This window comes from Xiphophorus maculatus, chromosome 19, assembly GCF_002775205.1.
Source record: "Xiphophorus maculatus strain JP 163 A chromosome 19, X_maculatus-5.0-male, whole genome shotgun sequence".
Lineage (NCBI taxonomy): Eukaryota > Metazoa > Chordata > Actinopteri > Cyprinodontiformes > Poeciliidae > Xiphophorus > Xiphophorus maculatus.
In genome coordinates, this window is record NC_036461.1 from 20,874,940 (window position 1) to 20,894,177 (window position 19,238).

The 19,238-nt window shown below is 40.8% G+C and overlaps 4 protein-coding genes and 1 long non-coding RNA gene across 6 annotated transcripts in view; 2 read left to right on the forward strand and 3 right to left on the reverse strand.

The window, feature by feature from the left end:
* Window positions 1–2,478, forward strand: part of loxl3 (lysyl oxidase like 3) — a 28,348-nt gene extending 25,870 nt beyond the window's left edge. The window contains exons 14-16 of one of the 2 annotated variants that reach the window (XM_023352327.1): window positions 380–516; window positions 1,234–1,345; window positions 1,436–2,478. In XM_023352327.1, coding sequence (XP_023208095.1) covers window positions 380–516; window positions 1,234–1,345; window positions 1,436–1,509 — 323 coding nt within the window. In that variant the 3' untranslated portion in view covers window positions 1,510–2,478. The remainder of the gene's footprint in view (window positions 1–379; window positions 517–1,233; window positions 1,346–1,435) is intronic. The other variant, XM_023352328.1, reaches the window with a different exon arrangement.
* Window positions 2,479–3,221: 743 nt separating this feature from the next.
* On the reverse strand, window positions 3,222–5,226 carry mrps26 (mitochondrial ribosomal protein S26). The gene is made up of 4 exons (XM_005806845.3): window positions 4,878–5,226; window positions 4,022–4,168; window positions 3,814–3,937; window positions 3,222–3,678 (listed from the first exon to the last, which is right to left on the reverse strand). The coding sequence occupies exons 1-4, from the start codon at window positions 5,096–5,098 to the stop codon at window positions 3,547–3,549; spliced, it is 624 nt and encodes a 207-aa protein (XP_005806902.1). The 5' UTR covers window positions 5,099–5,226; the 3' UTR covers window positions 3,222–3,546.
* Window positions 5,227–6,364: 1,138 nt separating this feature from the next.
* LOC102237372 (neurofilament light polypeptide-like) lies at window positions 6,365–8,883 on the reverse strand. Its single transcript, XM_005806846.2, has 3 exons — window positions 7,726–8,883; window positions 7,510–7,634; window positions 6,365–7,420 (listed from the first exon to the last, which is right to left on the reverse strand). Exons 1-3 carry the CDS (start codon window positions 8,731–8,733, stop codon window positions 7,360–7,362), a joined length of 1,194 nt encoding a protein of 397 aa, XP_005806903.1. The 5' UTR covers window positions 8,734–8,883; the 3' UTR covers window positions 6,365–7,359.
* Window positions 8,884–13,404: 4,521 nt separating this feature from the next.
* LOC102237629 (nanos homolog 1-like) lies at window positions 13,405–15,245 on the reverse strand. The gene has a single exon (XM_005806847.2). The coding sequence runs from the start codon at window positions 14,946–14,948 to the stop codon at window positions 14,289–14,291; it is 660 nt and encodes a 219-aa protein (XP_005806904.1). The 5' UTR covers window positions 14,949–15,245; the 3' UTR covers window positions 13,405–14,288.
* Window positions 15,246–15,715: 470 nt separating this feature from the next.
* Window positions 15,716–18,269, forward strand: LOC111612157. The gene is made up of 3 exons (XR_002754444.1): window positions 15,716–17,558; window positions 18,004–18,092; window positions 18,191–18,269. It is a non-coding gene; the product is annotated as an uncharacterized LOC111612157 (long non-coding RNA).
* Window positions 18,270–19,238: the final 969 nt, after the last annotated feature.

Here is a 19,238-nt window from a genome sequence, read left to right on the forward strand (position 1 = left end):
ATTGTGTTCACTGCTGAGCTCTAAGTATTTATAGTTGGTTCAGGTCCGTCAATGGTAAATGGAGCTTTTCCTGTCCTTTTGACAACCCAAAGCACTTTAGAAATTGATTGGTACCAACATGTGACAAGAGGAAACTGAAATCAAACCCACAACCTTCTGATTAGAAGACAATAACTCTACCTACCCACTGAGCCGCTGTCTTCCATCCAAAGATTTTCAATCACCTCTTTGAAAAATATTATATTACCTCCAATCTGAAGAAACATGCTGATTAAACCTAAGTCTGCCAACGGTGTGGATAGTTTGGGTGAGCCGTGAGCGTTCAGTTGATGTCTTTAGGCTCCCACGGTAACTCCCACTCTTTATCCGTATCGATCAGGTATTTCCAAACGATACGAGTGCGCCAACTTTGGCGATCAGGGCATCACGGTCGGTTGCTGGGACTTGTACCGCCATGACATTGACTGCCAGTGGCTTGACATCACGGACGTCAAACCTGGAAACTACATTATGCAGGTGAGTGTGTGGGGTTTTATGTGGAGCACGCAGCCTGCCAGGTGCCGGCGTGACCATGTTGTATCACAGATCTTTCTTCCTTCAAATTCTCTGATGACTAAGCGACAGAGTTGCACAGTGGCCACAAACCATCAACTCATCAGCTGCTGTTACCAGGCAGCAGCTGATGAGTTGATGATCCTTCTGCTAGAAGGATATTTGAATTGGGGGAGAGTAGTGAACCGAGTATTGAGCCTTGAGGAACCTCATAGTTTGAGACCATCCAGATTCTGCGTGATATTGAATGTGGTGTCAGTACGGTGTGAAGGGCACTCAATGTGTCACTATGCACCTAGAAATCAACCAGTCGACATATTGGCTCCTTAATTTTGGGTGACTGACAATCAACCGATACTTTCATGTGAAACCGATCTTATCCAGTGATCTTGACTATCTCTGCAAATGTCTGAAAATCCAAAAATTGATATCAGTAAGGATCTTTTTTAAAGATTGGGTATTCTGCCAGAAAAATGCAATTGTTGCCGTCAAGTACTATAGACGGTACTTGAAGTCTAAGCCGTTATCTCATTCAACATGACATGGCTGTCATAGTTCAGGATCTTTCTACAAAGATCTCTCAATGACGTTGAGATGAATTTTAAAAGTTGCAACTTTTGATTGATTACTTCAGCGTAGCCAGTCTTCGTCGTCTATCTCTGCTTTTTCTCGCCCGTTCAGGTCGTGATCAATCCGAATTACGAAGTGGCCGAGAGCGACTTCACAAACAACGGCATGAAATGCAACTGTAAATACGACGGACACAGGATTTGGCTCCACAACTGTCACATCGGTAACCACTCAGGAACAGCCAAACTGCTCAAACGTTATGTAAAACTTGTTGAAACTCACTATAGCTGCCACCTTTTCTAATGTCTTCCAGGCGACGCATTCAGTGAGGAGGCAGAGAAAAGATTTGAGAAATACCCCGGACAGATAAACAACAGGATCTCCTAACTATAGACGCCGCCTCCACTGTGGGATGGATGAATAAAAATCCGCCTCTGTATTTCTATTTGTTTTCAGGTGCTTACATGAATCCCTATAATATTCCTTCATAGTTGTTTTTATACTTGAATATTCAAGTGGTTATGATTATGTCCTCTAGTTTAATGTGAGTCTGTACTTCCTTCTTTTTTTTATTTTTATTTTTTACAAATTCAGATTTTAGAGTTTTACAGTCGATGTTTGACACGATGTACAATCCTCTATTGAATGTTTTAGTTGCAAGGCCTGAATGAAGCTTTAATGTTTTGGTATTAAACGTATAACAAGATTTATTTGCCTTTAGTATGCAGAGTCCAAACATGGAACCCAATACGCTCATATTTAATTTGTTTTAAGCAACTGAAACATGACCCAAAGCCCCAGAGATCTGGTTGAGTTTGTGGTTTCAACAAGAAAAATGAAATGGTAGAACTACTTTTTCAAGGCACTGTAACCCCAGGAAGGGAACAAATTTACCAAGATGCAGTTTTATCAATGTACTAATGCCACCAAACTGTATGTACTGTACAACAATGACCTGTTGTTTTACTCCAGTGAGCATTTTGCTACAATTTGATCAGTAAATGTGATTTAAACGCAAACCTTTACAAAAACATCCAGGGTTTTCTGTCTCCCATCCTAATTTTGGTTATGCAAATTTGAGCTTCTTGTATGTTAGAACTGCTGCGATATTTTGTGAATGTATTTATTTCCAGTATGCGTTTATCAGCAAGTTTTCTCTCCAGTTCAAAGCCGTGTGTCGTTCCAGGCTGGTTTAGCTCAGCCTCGTAGTCACAGACGTTCCTCTGCATTAGCAGAAAAAACTAACGAAGATGTGTGTTTGTATTGCTGATATAACCACACTTGTTACATATAACAAGTGTGGTTATATATGTGTGCAACCACACTTGCATCAAATAAAGCTCAATTGAATGATAATTCTGCATTTTTTATATATATATATATATATATAATCAGTTTTCTGTTTTTACCCCATCTTCAGATCTCAGAATGTGGTTAAACATGAGTGATGTTCTGACTGTGTGAGTTCCTCTGGTGTTTATGGGTTCATCCCAATCCACTGATTATCCTAGTCTCCATTAACCACAGAGGGGCAATCCCATTAACCTCTCTTACCAATCACATTAACCGTGTGCACAGCTTCACACCAGCTTACTAATGGCAGTATGAAGCAGCAGTATTATTATCCACCTGAGAAGAAGTAATTCTAATCCAGTTTAGATTCGTCTAATGTATAAATACAAAATGAAAGTGTTTCTAGTCCCGTTCTCATCGACTACCTGGGATTAAAGCTGTTATTGATTTGCTCAGAGGCTGAGGCAGGTTTCTGGAAGTTTACCTCAGATCACCCTCATCCCATAAACATGCTAACCTCGCCTGATGGAAGATTAGCAGACGAGTTGTCGAACATGAGCTGGTCCGTGTTGGTTTGAGGTCGTAGCATCCAAACAGCAGAACTGCAGGAAGTGTTTGGGTTCCGTTGCCAAGCTAAACTTCAAGAAAACGTTTTTTAATACCAGAACTTAAGTTGTTTTTCATGATTATTCAGAAAGTGTTCAGTTTGTAAGCTCCTCTATGTCTGTTGTTTCTTTGTCTTGAAGATGTTCACTAATATTCTCCAAATTATAAAATAGGACCAAAGAAACTGACAAAACCAGAACAAAAAGAGAAAACGTTGCATTTTGTGCAGTTGTGTTTCCTAACACAGTTATTAGAATATGTCAGAATTATTTTACAAATATCTTTCTGACATATTCTGACAGAACATGGTTAACATTTAGAAATTAATAAAGTCTGATGCGTATGTTACACATCATGTTTTTATACTTTTATGTTGAAAAAGAAATTTTTTTTACAATAATATACACTTCCAGGTGCAGGCATGAAGTGGTTTTCAGAAAACATTAAATGGATGACAGAAGTCTGATCTGAGTCTTGATGGAGGAAAAAAAAAAAGAAACGCACACAGACGTGAACTCGGCCGTTTCACTGCATCGCCGTCCTTTTCACCACTTTCCCCTCTTTGTCGATGGCAAAGTTGTAATTCTTTGGATTGTCCAGCGCCTCCTCGATTCGCTGATCCAGGTTCTCCAAGGTGACGAAGTTCTTAGCCTCGTCCTGTTAGCATTCAAAACAAATAGCACTGAGATTAACTGGAGTTTAATATTTGCTTTGTTTTATTTTTTTTCTCCTGGCTTATTGTTTATTTTACTGACTATAACTGAGGCTCGTGTGTGTGAGAGATGTTTTTACCTGCAGCTTCAAAATCTCTTCCTCTTTTTGCCTGATGAACTCCTGCTGCTCCTGTTCCCGCCGAATGGCGGCTTCCATTTTCTTCCTCTCAGCTTCCTCCTCTTCCTGTTGGATCCTTAATACTCTAATGTGAGAGGATTGAACAGAGTTGTTAAACTGAAACAGACACCATCCTAATCTTGAATCGTTTCTTTTCGGTCTTCCCTACCTGGCTTTCAGTATCCGCAGGTTTTCCTGATTATTCCAGTCCATCAGGGCGCGATGCTCCTCCTCTTCCTGCCTCGCCCTCTGTTCAGCCTGGGAGCCCATTTCCTCCTCGTACTTTTTGCGCAGCACCCCCTCCCTGAACTCCATCCTGACAAATGAACACCATTTTAAGTGTCAAGCCAGCATCATGTACTTGTTTTAGTTAGTTTTTTTTTTTAATCTGACAGATATAAATAGTGACAATCTTGTAATTCCTTCATTTCTTATTCGGTTTAAAACTACTGACTCGGTCAAATAACATGCAGGACATTTTTTCTGTTGCTCGTGCAATAGTTATTAAAAAATCTGAATCCGTTGAAGCTGAAATCGTTTGGCCAGATCTCAAAATTGTATTGACAAAAAAAAAACCTCGTTGGTGCGCTCCTAATGAACGTGAAAGAGAAACTGATCCTTTTTTTTTTAAATACTATTGGCCTTTACTAATCAGTAAATTGACAGGAAATAGGAGAGAGAAGGGAAAGACATACAGCACAGGGGCAGAGACCGGGAATCGAACCCGGAACAACCGCACCGAGGGCAACAACTTCTGCGCGCCACACCAATTGAGCCACCGAAATGCACCTAATTAAACATTAGTTTAAAAATGTGTGTAAAAATATGTAAAAAGATTTTTTTCCCCAAATTTTAATAATGAGTGATGCGTGTTTTGAATGCAATATGCAAAATATAAGCACAAAATAACTGGTAAATCTGGTCGTCCCGCATTCATTTTCGGGTTAGTTTAACAGTATTTAACTTGAAATAATTCAACAGTGTTTCTGACCGAAATGTCACCCCTGACCTCCAGGTAAACGTACCGAAGCGCCCTCATGATGAGCTCGTACTCCGAGTATCTCTCCTTGAGCACCACCATCTCCACCGGGTCGACGGGTGAAGGCACTTTAATCCGTCCTTCTTTGGACTTGGCCACCGGGTCGGTCCGAGACTTTCGGCCCCGGACAGCCTCCACGAGCACGGCGCTCCTGGGCGCGAGGAGCCGGGCAGCCTGGACGCTCCGTCCCCCGATGACCTGGAACATGGCGGTAGCTGTAAAGACCTAGTTAGTAACTGTTCCTGATACTTTAAAGTATTGCAGTGTTTAACTAGCAACAAAATGTAACATTGAGAGGCAAGCGTTAGAGACGCAACATGGCAGCCATGTTTGTGTCCTATGACAAGCGGAAGTAATTAAAATACGGATGTTTGCTAGTTCTTTTACTGCCATCTGTCGGTGATGTTGATGTATAGCGCTTGGTATTATTTAAAGCTCTAGAGTCTAGTCTAGAGCTAGCTCTTTATGTTGAATATATTTATTTGTCGAATGTTTGCGGGCAAATATGAACTTTTATTTTTATTCACCATTTTAGTTTAATATATTTAAGCATACGTTTTTTATATTAAGGAAAAATAACAAAATACGAAACAGAAATTTTTTATCTTTACACCGACAGTATCATGTAAGTATTTTGTGTAAATATTTGAGAAAATGTCTCAGTAAAGTATTTTTGAGGAGGGGGTTTCATGTTGCAAAAACAAACACCAATGCATTGTATGGCATTCTATCTTACTGAGGGGTTACATTCAAAGAAAGAAGATGTATAACAGAGAGTACATTTTAGTCCAAATTTGCTTCTAAATATCCAGATGGGTTGCATATTCTTAATGGTAAAAAGTTGTTCTTGACTCATCATAACTTCTATGTTGTTAGGTGTTATTTTTGTTGTTACTCACAGGAAAAAAATCATGCTTTCTTCTTCTTTCAGGGAAACATCTCCTCCATTGTTACAATGTCTGTACCTTGTGACAGCTGAAGGACTGTGCTGATGTTTTCAATTCCCTAAGTGAAGTGAAGTACACCAAAAAGTTGCTTACTCGTGTAGTCATATTGCTGCATCTGCAGTCAACTGTGCATTCTGTTTCTTTCCTCGGGATTTAGAGTTATTGTTAGAAGTTATTTATGATACTGCAGGCCGTCTGTCAACTCAGTACAAATCGATAAGTGCTTTGGTGTCTCAGTCCTTCAGTTCAGACACTATAAGTGGGAAGAGATGCAAGCAGGATGCTTTACTATTGTAGTTTGCTAAATTTCTCTTGCTGTTGGTGCCGTACATTATCTAAAACATATGAATCAGAAATCTCATAATATGTTTCTCGTGCCAGATAATCCAGTCAGGTGACAAACAGAAGATGCACATATCTTATTTTATCTTTATGGTTTGGAATATGGCTAAACTTAAAATTTAACTTTAGGCTTGAATACCTTGTAAGGATTTCTTAGATATAAATTAAAAGACAAATACACAGATGCAGGTCAGTTATGTGTTTATTCAGCTTGTTGTTGGTTGTTACAAGGACAAGGACACCGATCGTTATGGTGCCGACTTTGTACGGTTTTCACAGGTGTAGATCCGAAATCAACCGACAAAGAACAAGGGGCTCCCTTAGCTAGAGCTGTCATGTTAAGATTTTTCTAGTTTTTAATGACTTTGTTGAGCAAATTTGGCACAAATCGTCTATGAGACAAACAATTCCTCAAGAGGAAACTCTCAAAATTTTAGAGCATTTACGTGCCTGGAAGTTGGGTAGTTTATTAAACATCCAAAGAGCCAATTATCCAGTCACAAAGAGCAGATTCACCCAATTTTTGTAGTACCATATCATAGAACAGAGTAGGTCGTGTGGTCATCAGTTTAAAATAAATGTTTAAAGTTGCCGCTTCTAAATTATTACCGGAAAACCGGATGCAGGGCATTGCTTCACTGATTGGTTGGGTTCCAGGTGGAAGAAAATATGCGGCAGATAAGATCCAAGCACTGAGAGATGACTGGATTTCTTTCCGCCTCCTTCACAAACAGCTGGTCAAATGTTTGGATACAGAGGGATCGAGAAAGTCCAGTGGCTAACTCTGCTGCTTGGACCTTAGCCTGCCTTAATGGAGAGGAACTCAGCCAAAGCAAAACTGCCACCTGCTATTTGTTACGTAACTAATGCAGTCCAGCCACTCTGTGTTGGACAGGTCGCCATCTTCATGATGTGTGGTGTCAGGACGTGTGTAGAAGAAGGGGGACTTCTTATGGACCTCTTGTTTAGCACAAGGGCGCTGCCGTCTTGAGAGAGATGAGTTTCTGCTTTTGGTATGTTTCTTGGAAGAGTTGATGAATGGTTGTTTCGGAGAGACTGAAGTTAGAGGAAAGGCGAGAGTGGGATAAAGAATGTTGGGGAAGAACATTTAAGGAAGAGAAAAGGGAGGTTGTGTTTCTGAAGATATCAGTGTTACGGTACGCAGACGACGTTTAGGTTTTAATTCAGAGCAGGAAGGGAAGGGTACGTCAGTCGAATCTCCTCCCCCTCCAAGAGTTTCCTGAAAGAGAGAAAAAGACAAACAGAGGACATCAGATAGAACATAGCGAGTGAGTTTGCTTACTTAGAGCAAACAAAACAATGTCTCACCGGTACGCTGCAATTTCAATGTCAAGGGCCATCTTGACGTTGAGAAGGTCTTGGTAATCTCTCAGGTAGCGCGCCATCTCTTGCTTCGCCTCAGTAATGTCCTGCTCCAGTTCACTTATCCTCACCTACAAATAGAAAAAACACAGCTCCTCATCATCGCAAATGATAGGAAAGTTATAATCATAATATAGCATTCTGATTCAGACTCATTCTTACCTGGTATTTCTCAACCTCCTTGGCCTGTGTGTCCTCCAAATCCTCCAGTTGCTTGTTTAGGGAGTTGATGACATTCCGCAGAGCTTCAATCTCAGACGAACGAGACTGAAGCAGCCTCCGGTACTCCATAGTCTCTTCCCGGATGGCGTGGACAGCTTCGTTGTTCTTGCTGGCCATCTCCGCCACGCTCACAAACTTGCTCTTGTACCAGTCCTCGGCGGCCTGCATGTTCTTGTTGGCGAGCCGCTCGTACTGAGCCCGGATGTCCCTTAGGGCGGTGGAGAGGTCAGGCCTAGACAACTCTACGTCAACGCTGATGTTTGCCACCTGCAGCTGGTCCTGGAGCTCTGCTTGCTCTTCTGCAAAGACTTTCTTCAGGAAGACTATCTCGTCACACAGCGAGACCACGGTGGCCTCCGTGTCACAGTTGTAGAGGACGGCCCGACTCGCCTCCTCTCTGGCCCTCTGCAGGCCCTCCTCAGCATCCAGACGGCGCCTTGCCTCGTCTTCGTAGCGTTCCTTCATCTGGTCATACACGTCCCGCAGGTAGTCCCTCTCTGCCTCCATCTGCATCTTCTCGTTGTTCTCCGAGTCGATCATGGCTCTCAAACTCCGAGCTTCCCCCTCATAGAATGCCTGCAGCCGGGACGGGTCGTTCTGCCTCCTCCTCAATGCGTCCAACTCGGCCAGCAGGGCTCGGTTCTGTAGCTCAAGATGCCTCACCTTCTCGATGTAAGTGGCGAAGCGGTCGTTCAGGTCCACAAGCTGCTCCCTCTCCTGGGACCGCATTTCCAGCAGCTCGGTGTTGATGGAACTCACCTGAACCAGATCCATCCTCTGTGAGCCGTCCGGCAGCAAAGAGGTTGTCGTCTTCAGGATCCTCTTTCCGGATGGAGGAGCACGGAGAGAGGAGTACAGAGAGGACGACATGGAAGACTTGGTGGTAGGTCGGGAGCCTTTGCAGCTGTCCCAAGGACGTCGGTGGGAGAAGAAAGACTCGTAGCTCATGATGATTTTTTGTTGTGTATTTTTTTTAGGGTTTTAAGAAAAAGATGTATGTTTTAGTTTCAGAAGATTTTTTTTTATGTCCCCCTTGTTCTGCACACCATCGGTGAGGATGAGTGTGCGTTTTGCACTGCACCAGTTCAGTGATGCTGCAGATCCGGAGCCTTTATAGAGTGAGCCTGCTCCCCCCTCCTCCTCCACAGAGAAACATCACTGGTGTCAGCATTTGCTAGACCAATAGCAAGCCTCTGCAGTGAAGAGAGAGGAGGTTTTCAGACTCTCTCTCTCTCTCTGCAAGGCAGCGAGAGCCAGCGTGCCAGAGCCGATGATCCTTAATTCTGCCATTAACAGGACTTTGAAAACAGTTAGCTCTCATTTACTGTAGTTTTTTTTTTTTTGTTATCATTTATTTTTTTCTCTGTTTCCTTCTGTCACTGCAGGCTTATGAGAAAATAAATCGAGCAACAGCAAATGTGAAAGCATCGACCACCTTTTAATGCAATGACATTTTCATTCTAATGTATAAAAACAGCTCAAGCTGAAGTCAAATTGGATGGAGAGCCTCTTTTCCAAGACTATCTTACAGTTTATCAATTGGATTTAGGTTTGTACATTGACTTGGTCATACTAGGTTCCTGGTCTAACACACCTTAATCAAATGGCTGGCATGCTAGATGGAACTATCCATCCATCCTTTTTCTAACGCCCTTGTCCCTAGTGGGGTTGGGAGGGGTTCTGGTGTCTATCTCCAGCTAACGTTCCGGGCGAGAGGCGGGGTTCACCCTGGACAGGTCACCAGTCTGTCGCAGGGGACCACAGAAACAGACAGGACAGCACACACACACTCACACCTAGGGAGAATTTAGAGAGACCAATTTACCTGACAGTCATGTTTTTGGACTGTGGGAGGACGCCGGAGAACCCGGAGAGAACCCACCATGCACAGGGAGAACATGCAAACTCTGTGCAGAAAGACCCCAGGAATCGAACCCAGGACCTTCTTGCTGCTAGGCAACAGTGCTACCAACTGCGCCACTGTGCTGCCCCAAGATGGAAGTAGCATGGTTAAATACCTATGATCTGCTGTATCTCTGACTGTATGTTTAGGGTTATTGTCTGGCTCAAATGTGAACTTCTGCCCCAATCTCAAGTCTTTTGCAGGATTTCTTTCTGTGTTGCCCTCTGTTAAGTTCTGTTCATCTTCCCATCAACTCTGCCCAGCAGCTATCTGAACCAAAATAACCTCACAAGATATTACTGCCACCACCACATTTCAAGGATTGTGCGGTCTGAAAGGTTTTCAACCAGGTCAGGTTTTCTAAGAGGTTTTCTTCCAGTTATTTCTTTAATTATCTCGATCAATCTTCCGTTCAACTTTGTTACTGTCAGAATTTAACACTGATACACTAATAAATTGGCCAGCCGATAAATGCTGATGAATTGACTCCAATTTCCAGATTTTTTGGCAGATTGGCCAATGCTTACACGTGAAACCGATCTTATCCACTGATATTTTCTACCGATCTTATCTACTTTCACAAATGTCTGTAAACCAGCCACTGTCATGCCATGAGAGAGGCCTGACAGACAGACCCACCCACCAGGTCATGTCATTAACAATAGTCACACGTGTTTTGCGTGTGAGTCGAAAGTTCAAGTCGATGTTGTTAGACAGATCCACATTTATTCAGCCTTTAAGAGGAATTTGTTTTGTTTTATTTCCCTGTTACAGGGTTCAACAAATATCTCAAACAGTAGGTACATGGAAGATGAAACAAGACAGCAAAGCAGGGAAGCTTTTGGAAAGTTACTTACATGTACCTGTTTTCTTACAATATATAGTTGACTTTGGACTTTTTAATACATATTCAGCCTCGTCTTTAAATGTGTTGTTAGAAGAGAGAACCCAATTCTTTTTTTAAAACCTCACATAACCTCTTTTCTGTTTATACGATCTCTAACTTTGTCGGCGTCTACGTTGCTGTGAATGCCCTTTCATGTTGCTTTTATGTCATCTGTTTCCCGGGAGTCCAGATATATCCGTTTGAGCTAATTAGGCTGCAAACTGATGAGTCACTGATGCTCTTCAGCTGTCCTGACTCCGCCGGCGCGTGGGAGGCACGACTGATGAAGAAAGTGCAAACTGTACCTGCTGATACACAGAACTCCCCCTCTTCCCTGCTGTTTATTCGTTTACCAGAGAGTCAAAGTGAACGCAGAAATCATTATTTGTTGACGGAGAAGCGGTGAACAGCTAGGATCCACTATAGGAGCTCACGGATTTATGGGTTGGCATGTCCAGACTGATGAACGGTGCCTGAACATGTCGTCAAAGCCGCTCTGTCTTTGTCGTGTTGCTCAGCAAAGCATTGACCTCTTGACGCCCAACGGGAAAATCATTTATCGGTGCAGGTCTTAATCAATACAGAGGAGTTTGTGCGCATCGCTAAGGTCACCAAAAATCATCTGAGTAAGAATTTGAAAATTTTATACATTAGAGAAAAGCCACAAAGTGTAATTTTCAGAACATTGTATTGTAAATTTTCTAAAGCCTGACAGGTATTAATGTTTTAATAACTAATGAGCCAGCAGGTGGCGCCGTTATACAGGACTTGATCTGCGGTGCTGAGGCAACAATACAATTCAAGACAATTCGGTCTTGTGGTTCAGGAAAAAGGGAATTGATGTGTAAAGTTGTTGTCAGAAATGTTGGATACGACCTCCTTTTGACTTCTTTTCATCCTGTTGAACTTAAAAAGAATGGAACAACTTATGAGTCGTGTATTTAAAGGGAAGCGTGGCGATGTAATGTAACAGAACCACAGTGAGATTTACAAAAATTTAAACACCCCTTGATTTTTTTTTTAGATTTCATTAAAACCACAAATGGTTCTGTATGATTTTGTGTGGTGTGTCACTGTGGAGAAAAACACATCAAGATCTAAAGAACTCATAATGCATTTCAGCCACTTTTAGTCGATAATTTGTAGACCCACCTACCCCACAGCATGATACTACCCCTACTTTACCGGCTGAACTGGACAGACTCCTTTAAAAATTGCCAGCCAGCACAGGCGGTTGATATAAAGTGACAATGTGTTTTTTGTGTTTTTGTTTGGGGTTTTTTTACAAATAAAATCTCCCTAGAATGAAAAAATGTCAGGTGGAACTGGTCCCCCCCCCCCCACACACACACACACACACACTTATTATCCAGGTTTCTGCACACATCTGAATTTTGAGCAAGAGCAGTCCCAAAAAAAAAAAAAAATTAGAAATGTACATGTCTGTACATGAAAATCTGCTCTGTGCCATTATTAGCAATTGCCAATTACAATTAACAAGAACTAAATATTCTGGCACTTTCCAGAAACAGTTCAGTGTAGAAATTGAGTGCAGGTGGATTGTGACAGAGCAGTAAAGACTTTCCAGTTGTTTATTAGCTGCTAAGCTAATCAGGAAAACTTTGTGTGCAAAGTAAAGTAAGTAAATAATATATGAAAGTTTGATATTATTTGTTGGATTATGCATACAAATACTAAGCTGATTTGTATTTAACTGTATTTAACGAAGAAGGTTACTGGTAGGTTATGTAAATTTGTCTGTATTTCTTTCATTTATGATACTGAGGTTAACTTTGATGCCTAGGATTTAGTCTACTGCTTTTTTTTTTTTGCACAATTTTTAAGTTGATAAAAGAAGTTTAATGAGTATCTTTGCACACATTATGTAACAAATAACCTAAGTGGTGAACTTTCTTTTATCTATGTACTCTACAAACAAAGGCAGCTTTGTGTGAACTAAACTGGGCAAAACCTAATAAAAGTACTAAAAGACAAATAAAGTCTCATCTTCAAAAGGATGCCTGCGGCTTTCCAGTAAAAGTAATGAGTCTTGAGTTTACAGGTACAACCCTGTTCCTCAATGAATAATACAGCAACCCCTTTATAAGAACTCGTGACCTATGACCCTTCTTGTTGCTGAGCTTAGACTAACTAAAGTCCTCTAGCCTGAAAAATCATCAACCAAAAAAGAAAAAAAAATGCTATCCAGACCCATGTTGTACAAAAGTCTGACTACATTGCATTTTTAGATTATTATTGAGCAGATACTCCGCAAGAAATAATTTAAACAATTTTATAAAAATAAAACGTCAAGCGGCTTTGAACTTGACAATCTTTTCCCACATGGTAAAAAGTTTGCACATCCCTGACCACCATTTATAAAATAAACACGAGTCGCCGTCGAGCCCAACTGCTGAAACAAACACGGATATGAGTTGAATCAAATTTGCACCCAAAAGCTTAAAAAGGCAGGAAAAAAAAATTCTAAATAAAAAAAAAAGATTTTGGTTACACTTACTTTATCATTTTTATATTTTAATGGCAAATGGTTGTGCTATGTGGGTTTTGATAAAGTCAATTGTTTTCCAATAAACAAATATACTCAAGTTAAAGGTTGGAATTTTCAAAGTTTTTGTGTGTGAGATCATATTATTGCATTAAGAGATGAATTTATTTGAAGGCTTTTCAAAAGTCTTAATCTGTCGCAATGTTGCTGTTGAAGGCTTTGAGCACTAGGGGGCAGACTTGTGTTTATAAAGTGAGCTCATTATAGATGCTCTCTTTATGTTTGACCTCTTTAAAAAGTGCTCGGTTGGTTACAGTCAAAGTGTCATGTAGTCAAACTTATCTGCAAATCACATGTTTATTCAGAGGTTTTTAACAGTGAATATATTCCCCAGTCACACATCAGGTAAAAATAAGTACATAAAACGTTTCTATTGACACTTAAAGACTTTGGAATGTCAAGCTTTTCATCTCTAAAATTATTTATACATTTACAAGAATCCACATTTTTATCACCCACATTAAAAAAAAAAAAAAAAAAAAAAAATTCTTTCATTTTTCTTGGACGTAAAGGGGAACTAGTTTGGGCACAAAAAATTGCATGTCATGTTAATTTCCCCCCCCCCCTCTTTTGTACAATTAGCTTAAATTTGTAATCACTGCAACCCACATAGAATATAAGACATCCAACAATATAAACAGTCCAGAAAAAGAATCACTTCGCGGTATAAGTTTCGATATAAAAGTGTATTCCTTTGGTAGAAAAAAAAGTGAGTTTATCTCAGGAAAATATGTGCTGAATGTAAGGACGTGTTTGCATCAGACTCCCTGCGTCCACAGACCGGTGGGCGACAGACGTTCACCTACAACAGAGAGAGCTGCATATTCACTTCCGTGTGAGCTGGACGCACAGGGCCGTCAGTTTCCACTTCGCATGGCAGCATGGAAGTGGTCATTCACAGGTCGGGCTGGACAGTACTTTGGTTCTTATCTTTAGAGTGCTGGGGAGGGGGGGTGACTAAGACGCACAATGCGTCCGGGTGTAAACTATGTGCTCATACAGTTACGATATATAGACCAAAGCATTTCAGAGCAAACATAGAAAAGATATTCTCTTCAAGTCGTTCTCTGTTAACTCCAGTGCAACTTCAGCTTCTTCTTCTTCTTTTTTTTTTTTTTTTTAGTTTTTTGTTTGTTTCCTGCTCTTGCTTAAAATATCTTCAGTCTTTTGCCGAACGCCCTGGCCCCCTTGGGGACCCTCTGGCCAGCCTGGTCCTTGGAAAGCGGGCAGTACTTGATGGTGTGCGCGTTGTCGCCGTTGGCGCTGCAGAGAGGGCAGGTGTACGCCCGGAGTATCGGGCACAGGACCCGCCCGTCCGCCGTTTTCAGGATGTGGGTGCCGTAGACCTCCTCCGGGGCGCCGTTATTCCGGCAGAAGACGCACACCTTCGGCTCCGGCTTCCCCCTCTGAGTCTGCTTGCGCCGTCGCTCGGCGGAGAACAGGTCGAAGGCGGCGAAGCTCCCACCGTGTGAGGGGGACTCGCCGCCCCCCAGCTGCTCGTACGGTCTGAGGAGAGAGATGCGCTCTTTCAGGTCGTAGATGGAGATCGGCGGGGAGCCCGCGGGCGCCCCGCAGCAGCAGCAGCTGTCCAGGGCTCCGTCCGCGTCTCTGGCCTGGCCGACCAGGCAGGAGCAAACCGGGGAGTCGTCCTCCAAACCCAGAGTCGCTTTCAGAGACTCGGTGATGGAGTTCGGGTTGCAGATCGGGCTGTTGATCTTGTTTTTGGCGACAAGAGTAGACAACCCGAGGTAGTCGTTCCAGAAATTAAACGTGTAGTCATAAGGTGAGCGCATGTCCAAGAAGTCCATCCTGTCGGAGCTGCGGGGTTTTAATAATGTCCACAGGAGAGAAGAAACAGTTGGGATGCTGCGTTTGTGAGCATGAGGAGCCTGCGATTCGCTTTTTCTTCTTCTCTGCTCTCTTGTTGAGTCTGGATTGCTGAGTTTTGAGCGTGTAGGCGCTGATAAACTCCCCTGAATAAAGCATGGGGGCGTGGCTTAGATCAAGCTGATTTACTCTGTGGCCCCCATAGGAGGATCCACAACACCACAACCATTCTGTAACAATCCTACTGTAAACTTCCCTCTCTGTGTTATCTCCCCTGTAAGCAGTGGAAATCTGCTTTTTTTTCTTTCTTTTTATTTTTCTGAATTTAATTTAAAGGGACAGTTCAAGAAAAACATTGAAGTATTTCTGCTTCAACACATTTATACTCAAGTGAAAGTAAAAAGTAGAAAGTACTCAATAGTTAAAAAGTATTTGATGTGGGATGCTGCATATTTTGGTATAGATCTGAAACTAGGTTAATACAATGCCAGTATTGCCAATACTGATACGGACACCAATACCGATACTTCTTATTATTTTTCATTTTGATATATCATCACACTATTGACCTCTAGGTGTTTTTTGCAGTTTTTACCCCTGAATTGCTTTAAGGATAGAATTTGGATGAAGTTCATGTCAACAAAATATTTTAACCAACATATTAACGTGATAATAGAAAAATGAAACAAACGTGCATTTTTTTTTCTTAAGTAAACAAAATGCAAAGAGTTATAATTTCAGAGAAAATCAAAACAAATTCTTTTTGGAGGTAGAGGTGAGAAGCTACAATAAGAAAAATAAACAGCATTTCAAGAGGAAATTTGAAACTAAAGTATCAATCTTATCACAGTTTATTGGTCCAATACTGATATCAATGGGGTATCAATATTACCAGTGTCTTGGATCGATCTGCCCAGCTTTAGTATTAAAAATTATACTGAAATACTGAGCAGCTGATCACAAAATCTGATTTAGCATATTAAAATGTCGTCAGATGGACAAAAATATACAATTATGAGCAATTTCTGTTTCTTGAGACAGTGAACAGGGTAAAGTACTTTTAATGACAATATGTGGCGTTTACTGTAAATTCACTTATCCTAAAAATAACACAGCAGGCTCAGCAGATAGAAAATATGAACACAGCTTGCGTGTACAAACAAGATGTCTCACTTTACCATAAACTGTGGGCGTATGTCTGTATCTGGTGTACTGTTTTTTTAATTGAAATACATTTATTTTCATTCAGGGAAGTTACTTGCATTGGCAGAGCATCCAGAAATTTTACTCAAGTAAAATACTTGCTGAGAATACTGCTTAAGTAAAGTAAGAGTACAACATGACAAAACTACTAAGAAAAGTATTTTTTGTGTCTGAAAAGTGACTCAAGTAAATGGAACTGTTTAAGTGTAAGTGGTTTCTACTCACCTCTGCTTTAAACAACTCTCAGCAGCATTATGCAAACGATGTTTCATTAACTTTTCAAAGGTCATCACTCTAAAATGCTATACCTATTTTTATTTAAATTAGGTTTGTATTCTTTACTCAAGTCTCACTAACTTGTTTATTCAACTCTAGTAATGTGAGTAATGTACATGTTTGGCCGGTGTCCGCCCTGACTTCGAAGCTGTTTATTTTATTTAGATTTTTTGCTTTTGTTTTTTACCTCTGAGTGGTGAACTTTCTATTATCCGTATGTTTATTTGATATGGAAAAGGCCCATGCACTTCCATCATATGTGCCCTCTGTCCACCGCACTTTTTCAGCCGTTACAACGGTTAATCCGTTGACAAAATGTAGTAAAGTGTTTTTCCGCCTTTAAGTGCAACATTAGCGTTAAGATGCTCGCACCAGTGGGTTCGGACCGGAGACGTGTTGCTGTGCAGAGGTGCCCACCGGTGTGTTAGAATCATGGCACAAAACCATGACAGACATATTAAAAGGCAAAAATCTTCTTTTTTTTTCTAAACAAACCGAGTAAGTAGAGTAATGCTGTTGGACGCAATGCTGGCTTGTTAACAACAATAAGTCACGTTAAGCTAGTTAATAGGCTGCCCATTGTGTTGTTTTTCTTCCGAGCTGGGTAGTAGAGGTTACATTTACTTGAATAACTTTTTGGGGGAGGGGCACTGCACTTTTCACTTCTACTGCTAGGAGTAGTAATATGATGAACTATTGATACTTATGATTGGGTAGACTGGTTTTGCATAAAGAAATAGACTAAAGTGATTGGAAACATTAGATTCTTAGACTTCTGCAACATCTGAGCAAATGTTTATGCAAATCTGAGCTTGCTCAGCATTTTCTACATGTCAGTGTTGACATCATTCATTTTTTTTGTATTAATAAACAAAATGGGTACTTTGTTTGAAAGTTATGCGCTTGTTTATGCATTTATATTGAATAAAATGCCTGTTTACTGTGCCACCCCAAAATCAACAAAACTCCTCCGCAGCCGGGCTTGATTGTTACTGTTTGTGCAGAGTCCACCAGAACCAGAGTGGAGGGTGGGATCTCTGTGCTGCATTCAAGTCTGAAAAGGAGTCGTTGACAACGCACTTCCCGAGATTCTTGTCCAGTTTGAAAGAAAGGTGAGCTTTCCATCTGATTTTGTTTAATAAGATGAAGGAAATTCTGCAAGTTTTTAATTTATATCTTGTTCAGTAGCTCGAGCACACATGCACATGACGGCTCCTCACATCCTCTCATTTGCAATAACCAGCCAGTTTGATGCTGTATTAAAGGGGGGATTTGTATTGATGATATTTGGCTGATTGAGACTGGAAAAAACACAGTTTGTTGTTGAAATAATGAATGACTGAGCAACAGTCTGTGGCATTAATATAATAATCAGCTGATAGCAGGTTGGAAAATTGCTGTTGCTCCTTGAACTGGACAACCATCAAAATTCTAATCAGTCTTAGTCAGACAACAAATAAGGGTGAACAATTATTTTATGCCACTTATTGTGAAAAAATGTGATTTAGTTTCTTCAGAATAAGCAGTCCTTACTTTTATTGTTTTTCCTACTTGTAGACCAGTGATGTTGTTGCCTTGACGACTGCTATCCTGCGATGTCTCTCTGTTTTCCTCGAGGACGAAGAAAGAGTTCTACAATGTCTCTGGTATGTATTGCTATTGCGTTTGTCGGAGGTTGTGCACAAGGAAATCAAAACTTCACCTCATTCTTTTTTTAATTTGCAACTTTTCTTATTATCCACAGGATTCAGATGCCATGGCAGACCTCATCCAGGTTCCTGTGGGGTTATTGAGTGTTATGTTATGCTAAGTATATAATTTTGTTGAGATAAAATGTTGAAATTTGTGAACTTACGAATCTTTTGTTGTGGTTACTTAATTTATTTAGGGCAACCGGTTCCCTAGATTCTGCTAAGTAAACTGTACTGTTCATGTAAGTTGGACTAACTTGATGTAGTTAAGAAGAGGATAATTTACTTGCTATTTCTAAGTTGAAACAACTTCACTAAACTAAGTTAAATTAACTTGACACAATTAAGTTCATACAACAAGGTCATATGTTAAGTAAACAAAACGTAAGAATAGTAGTTAAACTTACTTAAAATTTTCAAGGCAATCGGCTTCCAAGGTTTTTTTTTTAAGTAAAGTCAACTTGTCAAAGTTTAGAGTGATGAAAGTTCCATTAAACAGTTATTCACACAAAAAGCTGATGAATATTTACACAGGAAATTGAAGTCGGAGGCGGCGCAGCACCAATTATCCTCCTGTGTGAAACCTGTACTGAAGACGGAAGAGGCAACGGGAGAATTCGCTTGCATTACCTTAACTCTGGTTGTGTGTTTTGCAGTTTCTAAGAAGTATCCTCCAGAATTACGTTATATATCATAAACATTTTACTTTTGAATAAAATATTAGAAAATTAGTGTCAAAATAAGACTAACGGTGCCATCTTACACCTATGAGATTTGATTTGGATAATTCAAGAGAAATATTGAATTAAAAGAAGTGTCCACACAGCTTCACAGGGGAACATTTTGAAAAAATTTAGCACACAGAAATGTTAAATATATACACAATCTATTCAACGATTCCTCTTTCACTTATGAATGAGTCATTCCACGCAAAGCATCAGACTACTGTGCACAGCCAGCCCTCCTCTGGCCCCATTGTCTCATCTCTACAGCGGGCCGTTTAACTTCATTAATATGCATTAAAACGGAGCGGGCCACATCTGTGTTTGTCAGTCAGAGACGGCCCGGTTAGACAGGCTCACAAAACATGACAAAAAATGA